The sequence below is a fragment of the Phaseolus vulgaris genome, unplaced genomic scaffold, assembly GCF_000499845.2.
Source record: "Phaseolus vulgaris cultivar G19833 unplaced genomic scaffold, P. vulgaris v2.0 scaffold_30, whole genome shotgun sequence".
In the NCBI taxonomy this organism is placed as follows: Eukaryota; Viridiplantae; Streptophyta; class Magnoliopsida; order Fabales; family Fabaceae; genus Phaseolus; species Phaseolus vulgaris.
The window spans coordinates 59,186-70,239 of NW_027174098.1; the positions used below are offsets into that span (position 1 = coordinate 59,186).

The window sequence follows — 11,054 nt, forward strand, 5'->3', positions numbered from 1 at the left end:
TTTTATAGATTATGAGTGTTTGGTTTCTATTATAAAATTTTGGTTTCTAAAGTAGTTTTTATTATTGTTAAATGGTTTCTATATTGATATATAATTAGCTATCAAGGTTTTAACTATCAATTGTTTAGATTCTAAATTTGGTAGCAAAAATCTTAATTGCTAATTAAATATCAATTTAAAAATCATTTAACAGTCGTAGAAACTAATTTAGAAACTAAAAAGACCTTTCTATAAGTTTTTTTAAAAAAATTTAATTTAATCAGTATACTAACTAATTATTATTTTTATCTAAAATTAGTTTTTATTTTATGTTTTTTGTGTAGTGATATGATACGTATATGCATAAACAATTTGTTGAAAAAAATTGAAAACTATGGAGTTTTGATTCACTAACAAAAAGGATTTGATGTATCAAAATTTCCCAAATGTTCAATGAATGAATGATGACATGGTGGTGTGGTGTGAGGATTGAGTGGTGAATAATAATAAATGCTTACAACTATTTATAAAGATTGGTGACGCCATCAGAATATTTTGATTTTCGATGAAGCAAATTCACTTCAAAAAGGTTCGAAGATGTGATCTTCAAAAATGTTAAGATCAAAACACTTCACTGCTTTGAAAACGCATTTTTTGTAATAATAATTTCTTTATTGCCTAATAATTAATGCTAGGGCCATTGTTCACAAGTATCCAAGTTTGACACAATCACAACTTTGGAGATTTTAAGTTTACACAAATATCATAATAAAAAAAATATTATAATCTTATTCATATTTGGAGACACCAATATTAAATATTCATCCACCAAAGACAACTCTTTCATTTTCATTTTTTTAATATGTGGATCCTAAGAAATCTCACGACCACCTTAACACCTGTATCATGTATCATGCTCAATATAATAACCAAATCTAATTACTTATTTAACTATAAATAAGTTTTTTATCTTTTAGTTTTTATTTTTAAGTTTATCTACTCTAGTTTTTATGGCATATTCTTGATTTATTTCAATCTTTGTCGTTTATATATGCAACAGATTATTTATATGTATTATATTAAAAGTTATTTTATTAAAATTAAATATGATTTTATTTTCTATTATAACACGAAATTGATTTTCGGTCCAAATTTTAGATTATCTAGTACTTTAGACTATCCATTACTTGTAGTATGAAAATGATTAAAATAAATCGTTCTGCATGTGAAATGATTATTATATCTTTTTAAATATTATTAGTTTTTTTAAAAATTTGTTATTGTTTTGATTGCAGATTGATGTCTAGTGTAACCGCTTCCAGTAAGTTGATGAAGTGAAAACTCAAATTGAACCAACTACTTACAAAATGACTCATTTCAATCATTTTCATACTACAAGCACATGTATGATCTAAAGTTAAACAAAAAAAAAAAACTTATAATACAGGAACGAAAAACATATCTAACTCTTCTTTACGATAAAAAAACTAATTTAATCTAATAATTAAATTAAAGTGTATCAAAAGTTTGTGGTATTGCCATTATCGGATCGTTATCATCCATAAATATCTACTTTCAGTACACGTTGATAGTTTCAGCATAAGAGAATATATTGAAGATCTTATGTGTTCATTACATATTAAACTAATTTATAATATATAAACGAGTGTAAAATTTATTTACAAATTGATTTTTTAAGATTAAATTAAATTTAAAATTATTTTTTTAAGACAAATTGATGGAGGCAAAGCAATATAAAAATGGGAATTTTAGTTTATTTTGTTTAAAACGAGATTGTTCCAAAAGAAAACAGTGGAACAGGTACGAAATTGCTAAGGTACGCACACCAAAAGCATCAGCAAGTTTGACAAAAAGAGTATAAAAATGTTGATCATGCCCTCCGAATATGATGCCACTGCGAATATTATAGTAAAACTGAACAACGTTGCTGTGTGCATAAACTATTGCAGAAGCATGAAGATTTCGGGGAGATTAAGATGCAACATCATAAATAAACAAAGAGCAGTGATGAGAAGAGAGCCACGTCGATTAGTAGCATTAAGTAATGAAATGCAATTAAGTAATGTTGATGGTACCTGTACTTACAACTTAAACAAGATTCAGAGACACATTAGAGTTGTTAAGGTTCACAAAATCATTCGCTTCTTTTTAAATTCTGACCAAGTCAGAAGAACAACGTTGGAGGGGCGTCATGGATGATGATTCACCTTTTGCAACAATACACACACAAAAACCTAGTTTATTCAAACCAACCAACTCAAATCATGTGACATAATATTATAAGAGTGATGAGAAAGAGATGTAAAATCCACTGGAATCTTGCTGTCGCTACCACAAGTACTATATTTGGATTAAGAAACCAAACCTTGAAGCCATGTCCTATAAGAGTTTTTTTTTCTTTTAAGTAAAGAATGAGATTAAATTAATAGGATACTTCAGGCTGTTTTATACAATGTAGTATTGTTAAGAAGTATAATTGTGTATCGGATTATATATATTATGAGAAGTTTTTATATTTAGTTAATGTAAGATTTTTAACATACCCTCTTTACGTTCTTTATGTCAAGACTTGTTAATTTGTCAGAGACTATATTAGGTATGATCAGGTAACGGTATGATAGTGGATGATTTCATAAGTGTAAGAAACTCTTGTTATTGTTGGAGATTTCACATCGACTAGAGATTAGAGCCTTTCATTATATATAAGTGGGTGCAAACCTCAACCTCATGAGCCGGTTTTATGGGGTTGAGTTAGGCTTAAAGTTCATTTCGTAACATGGTATCAGAGCCATTTCGAGCCTATCCTAGCGAGTATTTGTGTTGGGCCTATCGTGCCACCCGCTATCGGACCACCCATAATATATAGTTTCACGCACGAGTTGACAGTCTCGGCGTGAACCGGTTTTATGGGATTGAGTTAGACTTAAAGTTCACTTCGTAACAGTTATGATAAATTTTAAATAATTTTGATATCATATCAATAAATAAATATAACACTAAAAATATAACAACTAAAAATTAGAAATGATAAAATTGATATTATTAACTTTCTTCTTGGATGTATTCATATCCTTTTATGAGTATGATAAAAAAAAGCTTGATTTTTTTCTGGGATATTTGAGAAATGGAGAGAGATAAAAAAAAAGGGTTATTGTAAATTGAATAAGTATGGAGTAGATGGGAAGATATTGTTGTTAATGAAAATGAAATAAAAAGTAGTGATTGTGATTATGCTTATGCAATTGATGAGTTATTAAAGATGAAGAAATTGCATGGCTGATATGACCTTTGATCTAATCGAGAATCACATGGTGCACCTGTTAGTTTATTGTCACACTCTTCTTCTAGGGTTGTGTATTTAGGAATCCGATATCTATCAATCCTAAATCAGATAGCATTTACTTTTCATAATCGATTGATGCACATGTAATCTCTGATTATCAATCAAATGTTCCAAGAGAACAAACATGTACTATGATCTTAATTATTTTATAACCACTCATAAACCAACTTACCTTAACATTAAATCAATTTTCTACATATCAGTTTAAGAATTAAAGGGCTGAAAATTGATTGAAAAGGAAATTTTCGGATTATTGTGTTAAGTTATACGAAAATATCATTACTTATTAAAAAAGAAAAGGAAAGTTGAATTAACTAAAAAAAATATTTTATATTATATAAATAGATGTAAACTTAAACTGTTTTTATAAAATTAAATTAGTATCGAGTTACATCCACTCACTTCAAACCTTTTACTTGAAATTGATTTCAGTATATTCAAGAGTTTTAGATATAGATCTAACGTATTTTGATAACATACTTATTTCAGATATTTCAACTGAATTTAGTGTTCTATATATTTTTAAGAAATATAAATATTTTGACAACAACTGATAGAAAAAACTGTTTAGTAGATATTGTTTTCTAAAACATAATATTATGTATTTTAAAATATATTACAAAATATACCATAATTGAATATTTTATTTTCTATTTTATGATTTAACTTGGCGTACTGTATTAAGATTGATATATTTATATTAATAAATTAGATTAACTTAACATTATCATATATTTTAATTGGATAAGATTAGAATCCAAACAAATTTTGAAAGGGACAGGGAAAAAGATAAATCCATCTCTAGCAATCTCGCACAAAACCCTTGAGATAACCCAGAATTACATTAATTTCATGTTAGTATCATCATGGATAAATTAATTATATTAATATTTATGAGATTTTGTCTTAAAACTAAATAATCTCTGTGTTTTCCTTACCTTTTCCTTATGATACTTTATGTTAAATTAATTCAAATTTTTTCTATTAGTTATCAAATCAATGGAGAATTTAGTCCCCTTCCTTTTTTTTTAAACAAGGAGGGGCCTAGGGCCCAAAAGCTCCCAACCAATAATATACCTTACTATGGTAGGTAGAGACCATTCCTTAATTTTTCTCATTATTCTTATGTTATTATTTTAGGTAAATAATCAATTTATTATAATAAATATTGACATATTTTACTTTTATTACAATAAAAAACTACAATCTTACAAAAACATTAATATTGTTAGTTTTTTTAATTAACGATAATATGTAATTAAATTTGAAACAAGCACTAAAATTTTAAATTTACAAAGCAAAAGGATGAAATATTTCCTTCAATATTAATTGTATAAAAATGTTAATTTTTTTTTCTAATAAACACACATGACACGCGTTCAATTAACTAAATTATTAATAAAATTAAAACAAAATTAATGAATTGAAGTGTTTGTCTTATAGGTATATTGTACTAAAATGAAATATACCCAACTAACAATTTACCTTATTAATAATTAATGTTTACTATCATATAAAGAATTTGGCATGATAACTTTATTCATGTTGATCATGTCAATTCTTTAATAATGAATGAGTTATGGCTGATTAATAGTGTCAATTTTTTACATTATATATAAATTAAACTGAACAATATTTCCTTAAGTATTTGTTTCCATTTCATGTGTATTTATATATAATGTTTCTATTTATAAAGACACGCAAGAGGTTGCATAAACTTCTCTTCACATAATTTTAAAAAAAGAAAAAAATTAACTGATACATAGGTTAAAAAATATATAACATAACTTTATCAATTAACTTAGACGTAAATTAATTTCAACTTATAAAAAAACAACCTTTTTAAACTCATTTCTTTCTCTTAAAAATGCTTGTATAGAGAATGTGTTTAAATGGACGTAAAATTATCAGAAAATGTGTAATTAGACGTAAAATTAACCATAGAAAATAATAGTGTAAGTTTATGAAGTTAGGATAGTGTGACCCCAAATTTTGTTGGATTTTTCCTTTTACATTGGTGAGTAATGTTCAATCCCCCTCCCCTTTTTTGGAGTTATAATCTTAAATATCCCTCAAGTATAAACTGAATATTGTTTCTAAATAAAAACAATAGTGGTTCTAACAAAACGTAAGAAACTAAGAACTGATTATTTGTGCCTTACCCTTTCAAAATTAAACAAAGTATTTTGGCTCTCATGTTTTTCATTAAACTTGGAAATAAAGTCAATACTTCAACTGTAATATATTAAACGAATAGAAGACAAAGGAAAACCTAGGGGGAAATGTAACTTTAAATTGCAGATTTTTTCAATAGACAGTGACTACATTACAAGGTAGGCAGTGCACTTTTACCTTATCATGCACAATTAACTAATGCAATCATTGAATAAGGTGATAATAGCAAATTTTAGATAATTTAGACATCCACAGTAGGGGTACTTATTTATGTTTTAATCAGAATATTACACCATCAAATAGAGTTCCAATGATCAATTAATTTTTTAATTATAAGAAATTCGTAACTTGATTTATTTCACAAATCATAAACATGAGAATTTTAAGCCCGCAATTAGATTGACAAAATTTAACACACAAACGTCTTTCAAGTAACGCAGGTATACCAAGACCCCATGTTTGGCACATTTAATACTTACAAAGTTTCCTCCTGACCAAGAATTTCTTTTCCATGACGACCAAGCATATAGAAAAGAGGCTTTGAGTTGTGGATGCCATTCAATACATAAGGTCTGGCTTTAACTATTTTAAGTATTTTTCGTACACAAAACATATTCCATAGAGTTAACGGCAAGAGAGCTCAATGACAAACCTTGGCACTGAATAGTGTTTATTTCTGACCCTTTCATTTCTATCCCATCATCATCCAGCAGAACCACCCCTGATGAAGTTATCTTAAAGGGGAAAGCCAGAGGAGGTGATATGGGAGATTTTGCTAACTTAATAAACCTTTGCCCTGCGAGGAATTTAACTTTTGAAAATCAAATATTAAATACAGACACATAATCATTTGTTACGATAAATATATGTTGGTGGTTATTGAAAGTTGTTAGAATGTAGGAATCCTTAAATAATCATATGTTTTGCGTTGGGTAGACCCAATTGTTTATATGGTTCGCCATTTAGAAATTGCATTATACTAGTACCTGACCATAACACCCATACAAATTTGGTTTTTATCTGTTTCATTCAAAGATCTCTTTATAAGCTGTTTAGAACGTAAAATAAACGACCAAAATCATTAATATCAATTTGGGTATAAGGTCATCAATGTTGTGTCAAAATTATTCAGACCCTCTATGGTAAATTCTAATATTGTGCTTCAAACCTAACTCTTTTTCATCTAAATGCTATATTTTGCTTTCCTAAAGCTTTGATCGCTTAAATATTTTTAACCAAAACTCAACAGTATTTCAACTAAGAATGGAGACATTTAATGAAACACATCTCCATAAAATTCTATTTTACAAACATAATGAAGGATAACTAAATAATGATTAATGACCAATTTATATTGATTCAAACAAATAACGATGTAGAAGACTCCAAGGACAACTGAACTTGTTATCAAGTAATGCGTACTAGGTGTCTTGGAAGTCATGGGAATGACGATCTCCACCCAAATCCCCACCCACTCCAACAATTTAAGTCCAGGTGGTATCTACATAAACACTCACAAAAAGAATACATAATAAAATCAAGAGGACACAAATCACTGCAAATTAACCAACCTGATCTGGCTTCAAGTACAAGACGGATGGTCACAGCATGAGCCCAGTTAATTCCCAATGCAGCAACCAGATGAGAATCATATGTAGCAGGGTTATCTTTTATTGTAGAGCGGCTCTGTGCTGTTTAAAAGTACAATGAAATGTAATTCTACTAGTTCAAAGCTATCCATACCCTAAGGGCTAATTTAAGCAACTAAAAAAAGGGAAGATTTTAATGGAAAAGAAATAAATGTCTTCTCTCCCAATAAAAACTTATCTCTTTTAGGTTCTTAAAATCAGTTGATCCAAAATATATTTATCTTACCTTGAAAGGAATACATGCGAGATTCATCACCAAATTGAGATCTTACTTGATTTGTCAATATAACTGGAATTCGTGAAAATTCTGCAAGTGACCTGGATACCTTCAAAGTCAGTACCTCAGCATGTACTTACTTCCTAATTGCAAAAATATCACAAGTGACAGTCGTGATGGTGGTATGGTTCATACTTGATAAAAGAAACATGCACACCCAATGCTTGTTGTCTAGAGGTCCCACACTCATGTTCACTGAAAAGAAAAATTGAAGAATTCCAATGCATGAGACATTCATGACCGGGAGGATATTATAAAAATAACTACAATTTTGCTGAACAGTCAAAGCGAGCATCCTCAACATATGATCCACAATCAATGCCAAAAATGTTAAGCTCACCCTAAAACTAGAGCAGCCATGCTATCAATGATGAGCAATTTCACTTGTTGCTGAAGGAGGGATACCTTGATCTGGTACAAACTGGCAGTGTTAACACGTCATTTGATATATTAATAGTTTGAGTTGCCTGATAGAAAACTAGAAAGAGGAAGAATAAAAAGGAGCTACAAGCCTATGACAGATCTTGCATAATCTGCAGCAAGTTATATGTAGCGAGTTTGTCACTGAAAATTTGTAGATTTGGGTCAAGTGCATCACGAATCAGACACAACCTTCAAGAAGAACACAAATCCAATTGCCTTATCTAGTTCTCATTTACTTATAAATTAGTGAGAGCCTTGCTCAAACGGAATTTCGTTGAAATAGTTTACTAAGAGTTTTTAAAATTAAAGATTTTAACAAAGAGTAAATCCTTAAACAACAGTTATTTTCTGCTAGCAAGCATATTGTCAGACCAGGGACAAAAAGATAGTCTTGATAGAGTAGGCCCGATGTATTAGTAACCCATTGCAACTGGAGAAGAGGATAAAATCTGATTTACTAACAAATCAAAGACATTGACTAAAACTGCCTTGTAGCACTCCAGTCCATACTGAAGGCTAATCACGATACACCATGTCCATTTAAATGATATTGAGCATAAAGTAATACCTCAGATACATATGTAACCTATAGTATTAGTAATTAATAAACATTAAACCTTTTTCCCAAAGAGCAAAACTATTAAGTATCACGTTTTGCTTTGTCCTTCTGAATTAAAGCTTCGATACTTTTAATGTCCATCCTCTAATTTTCACAATTTTCTCTATAAACTTTTTAACACTGGGCAAGTTTCTTTGTACATGAATAAACTTTAGTAAGTTTTCATCTTTTGGACCTATTTAATAAAGTACCTAATTCTATTACAGTTCTTATATGTCATTCAGTTGATTCCGTTTACTGTCCTTGCTGTTTCAGAGACTAACTAACTACAACTAAATTCGTGGAAATTTGCACCTCTCAGCAAATTCAGAAAGTGATGTAGGACGCAAAACCAGGATTCTACCAGCCATCTGCAATGTGTCAAGTAAAAATGATACTCGTCAAGTTCGAATTAGATAGAAACCCCATTAACCCGGACAAGACTTGAGAAAAGTGAAACAACCTGCATACCTCCTGTGCCATTCCCTTCTTAAGAAATATTTCAGGAAAACTGTTTATTCCAATCTCTATCAATCTGGTAGAAAAAAAAGTAAATTCAACATACAAGATAATATACTGTAATTTGTTTCTTCCATCAATACACATAACAGTAAATAAAATCATACAATTGAAAACAATACATTGCCTGCATGCAAGCTTCAACTACCTTTTTGACCTAAATTTGGATTCAATATCAATATATATCACACGGCCATCTAACCCTCCACAACTAGCCGGCAGCGAAGCCAGCAGTGACAGCTTTAAGCAAAACTGCGACGTAAAATCCATCCAGCATGGTTAATGGTTACACAAAATATTCCCCCTTTTCTCCACAATCCAAATCTGAAAGACATCCCGGTATGAATTTAAATGTTTAATGTTACAAAACCAAACAATATACCTGTGTTTTGCCAATTCCTGCTGGACCAACCAACTCTGTCAAAACACCAAAAGGTATACCGCCGCACAAGGCTTCATCCAAACCTTTCAAATGAGTGGGAAGATGACCGGCCAGAGTCTCGTTGCGTACTCGCTGCTCCAGCAGTAGTAACGCCTATTACAGTATCACCAAAACATTCAATAATTTCTGAAGAAACTGGAAAAAAAAAATAACAGTAAAATCAAAGAGGAAAGAGTGTAGAATATCTACAGTTTGACACGGTGGACACACGACTTCGCTAACATGCGCCATTGCGGATGTTACTTCTTCCTTATCAACGTCCAACAATTCCATCAACTCAAATTCAGTGTGAGACAATGCATCCTGCAATTTCAAAGAAATAAATAAAAAATAATAATCGTTACTTTCAATTGAATCAACGTACGGAGAAAAAATAAATAAAGTTCTAATCGATGATTCTAGCGACAAACGAAGAACCTAGCTATTTAGATTATGCATATAATTGATCGGTGATACGACAAAAGGTGCTTTCAACGAAACACTAAGTTGAATTCATGAGAAACAGAATGCGGTAAGCGATTAGGGTTTGGTATGATAGGAAATGGAAAATGGCGGTGAGAGAGGTGAGCATAGCAAAGTAATTGAGAAAATGGAATCTCGAAAGGAGGTGGAAATGGCTACCTTGGCGGTGATGATGTTGCGAGCAGTGAAGATGTTGGCTATGGATTTGGGCAATCCCATCTGCTTGATGAGCTTGTTCGCCATTTTTCGCTCCTTTCCTCTGTTCGCTCATGCTTCCCGCCGAAACCAGACACTATATTTGTTCCTATATAGATTTTTGTGAGATTAATTTATTTTTGTGATAAGATAATTAAAAATAATGAAATTTCAAATTTTCATATTATTTATAAATAGATCATTTTAAAATTTATAATAAAAATCATATTAAATTCATGTTTTTTTTTTATTCTTTTCAACTCAATCAACAAATTATAGATTATATTTCGGTTGACACATCATAAATTTTCATCAAAATATCGTCAACTCTTTTATCATATCTTTTTACTATTGTAAATTAGAGTTTTTAGTTAACATTGAAATAAATAAATTTATAGTTAAGATTATTATATTTATTTATCACAAATTGAGGCTAAAGTTGATTAATGTTGGGTAGGTTTTGAGTATTAAATATGTGATTTCATAAAAAAACTATATAGCATCATTATTTTATTACTAAAAATAATTTTTTAACGACTAAATGTTATTAACAAATAATATTTCATATAATTTAATAGTATATTTATAACAATTTAGTTTTATTTACAAAATATTTTATATATATGTAACTTAAGTTTTGTATTGTTTTAGTTTATTATTTAATTTATAAGATAAATGGTGAAAGCATGTTGATATAGAGATAATCTTAGATTTAAGATATGAGTATTGTATATGATATTATAACAAAATATTTAGCTATATTTGGAAAATTAAGCTGTAAAAGAATAGTTATTAATTGAGGTTAAAGTCTATTAATGTTAGATGGATTTGAGTATTGAATACAAAATTAATGTGTTCTTTCATAAAAAAAATCTAAATAGCGTCATTATTTTCTTAGAAAATATAATTTTTTAACCGCTATATATTATCAGCAAATAATATTTTATACAATGTAATATATTTATAATAAA

General features: G+C 29.3%; 1 protein-coding gene across 1 annotated transcript; it reads right to left on the reverse strand.

Moving 5' to 3' along the window:
• Positions 1–5,892: 5,892 nt before the first annotated feature.
• LOC137817326 (DNA repair protein RAD51 homolog 2) lies at positions 5,893–10,206 on the reverse strand. Its single transcript, XM_068620587.1, has 11 exons — positions 10,048–10,206; positions 9,616–9,729; positions 9,367–9,519; positions 9,133–9,236; positions 8,937–9,000; positions 8,781–8,836; positions 7,785–7,865; positions 7,580–7,639; positions 7,394–7,485; positions 7,090–7,209; positions 5,893–6,314 (listed from the first exon to the last, which is right to left on the reverse strand). Exons 1-11 carry the CDS (start codon positions 10,129–10,131, stop codon positions 6,106–6,108), a joined length of 1,137 nt encoding a protein of 378 aa, XP_068476688.1. The 5' UTR covers positions 10,132–10,206; the 3' UTR covers positions 5,893–6,105.
• Between the last annotated feature and the right edge of the window lie 848 nt (positions 10,207–11,054).

What these genes read in the sequence shown, in the direction of transcription:
- LOC137817326 (XM_068620587.1), bottom strand. Translation starts at nt 10,131, where the DNA reads ATGGCGAACAAGCTCATCAAGCAGATGGGATTGCCCAAATCCATAGCC. An exon ending in AGAAGGGAATGGCACAGGAG is followed by an intron (nt 8,837 to 8,936) that starts GTATGCAGGTTG and finishes GACACATTGCAG; the next exon opens with ATGGCTGGTAGAATCCTGGT. An exon ending in TCGCATGTATTCCTTTCAAG is followed by an intron (nt 7,210 to 7,393) that starts GTAAGATAAATA and finishes ACTTTTAAACAG; the next exon opens with CACAGAGCCGCTCTACAATA.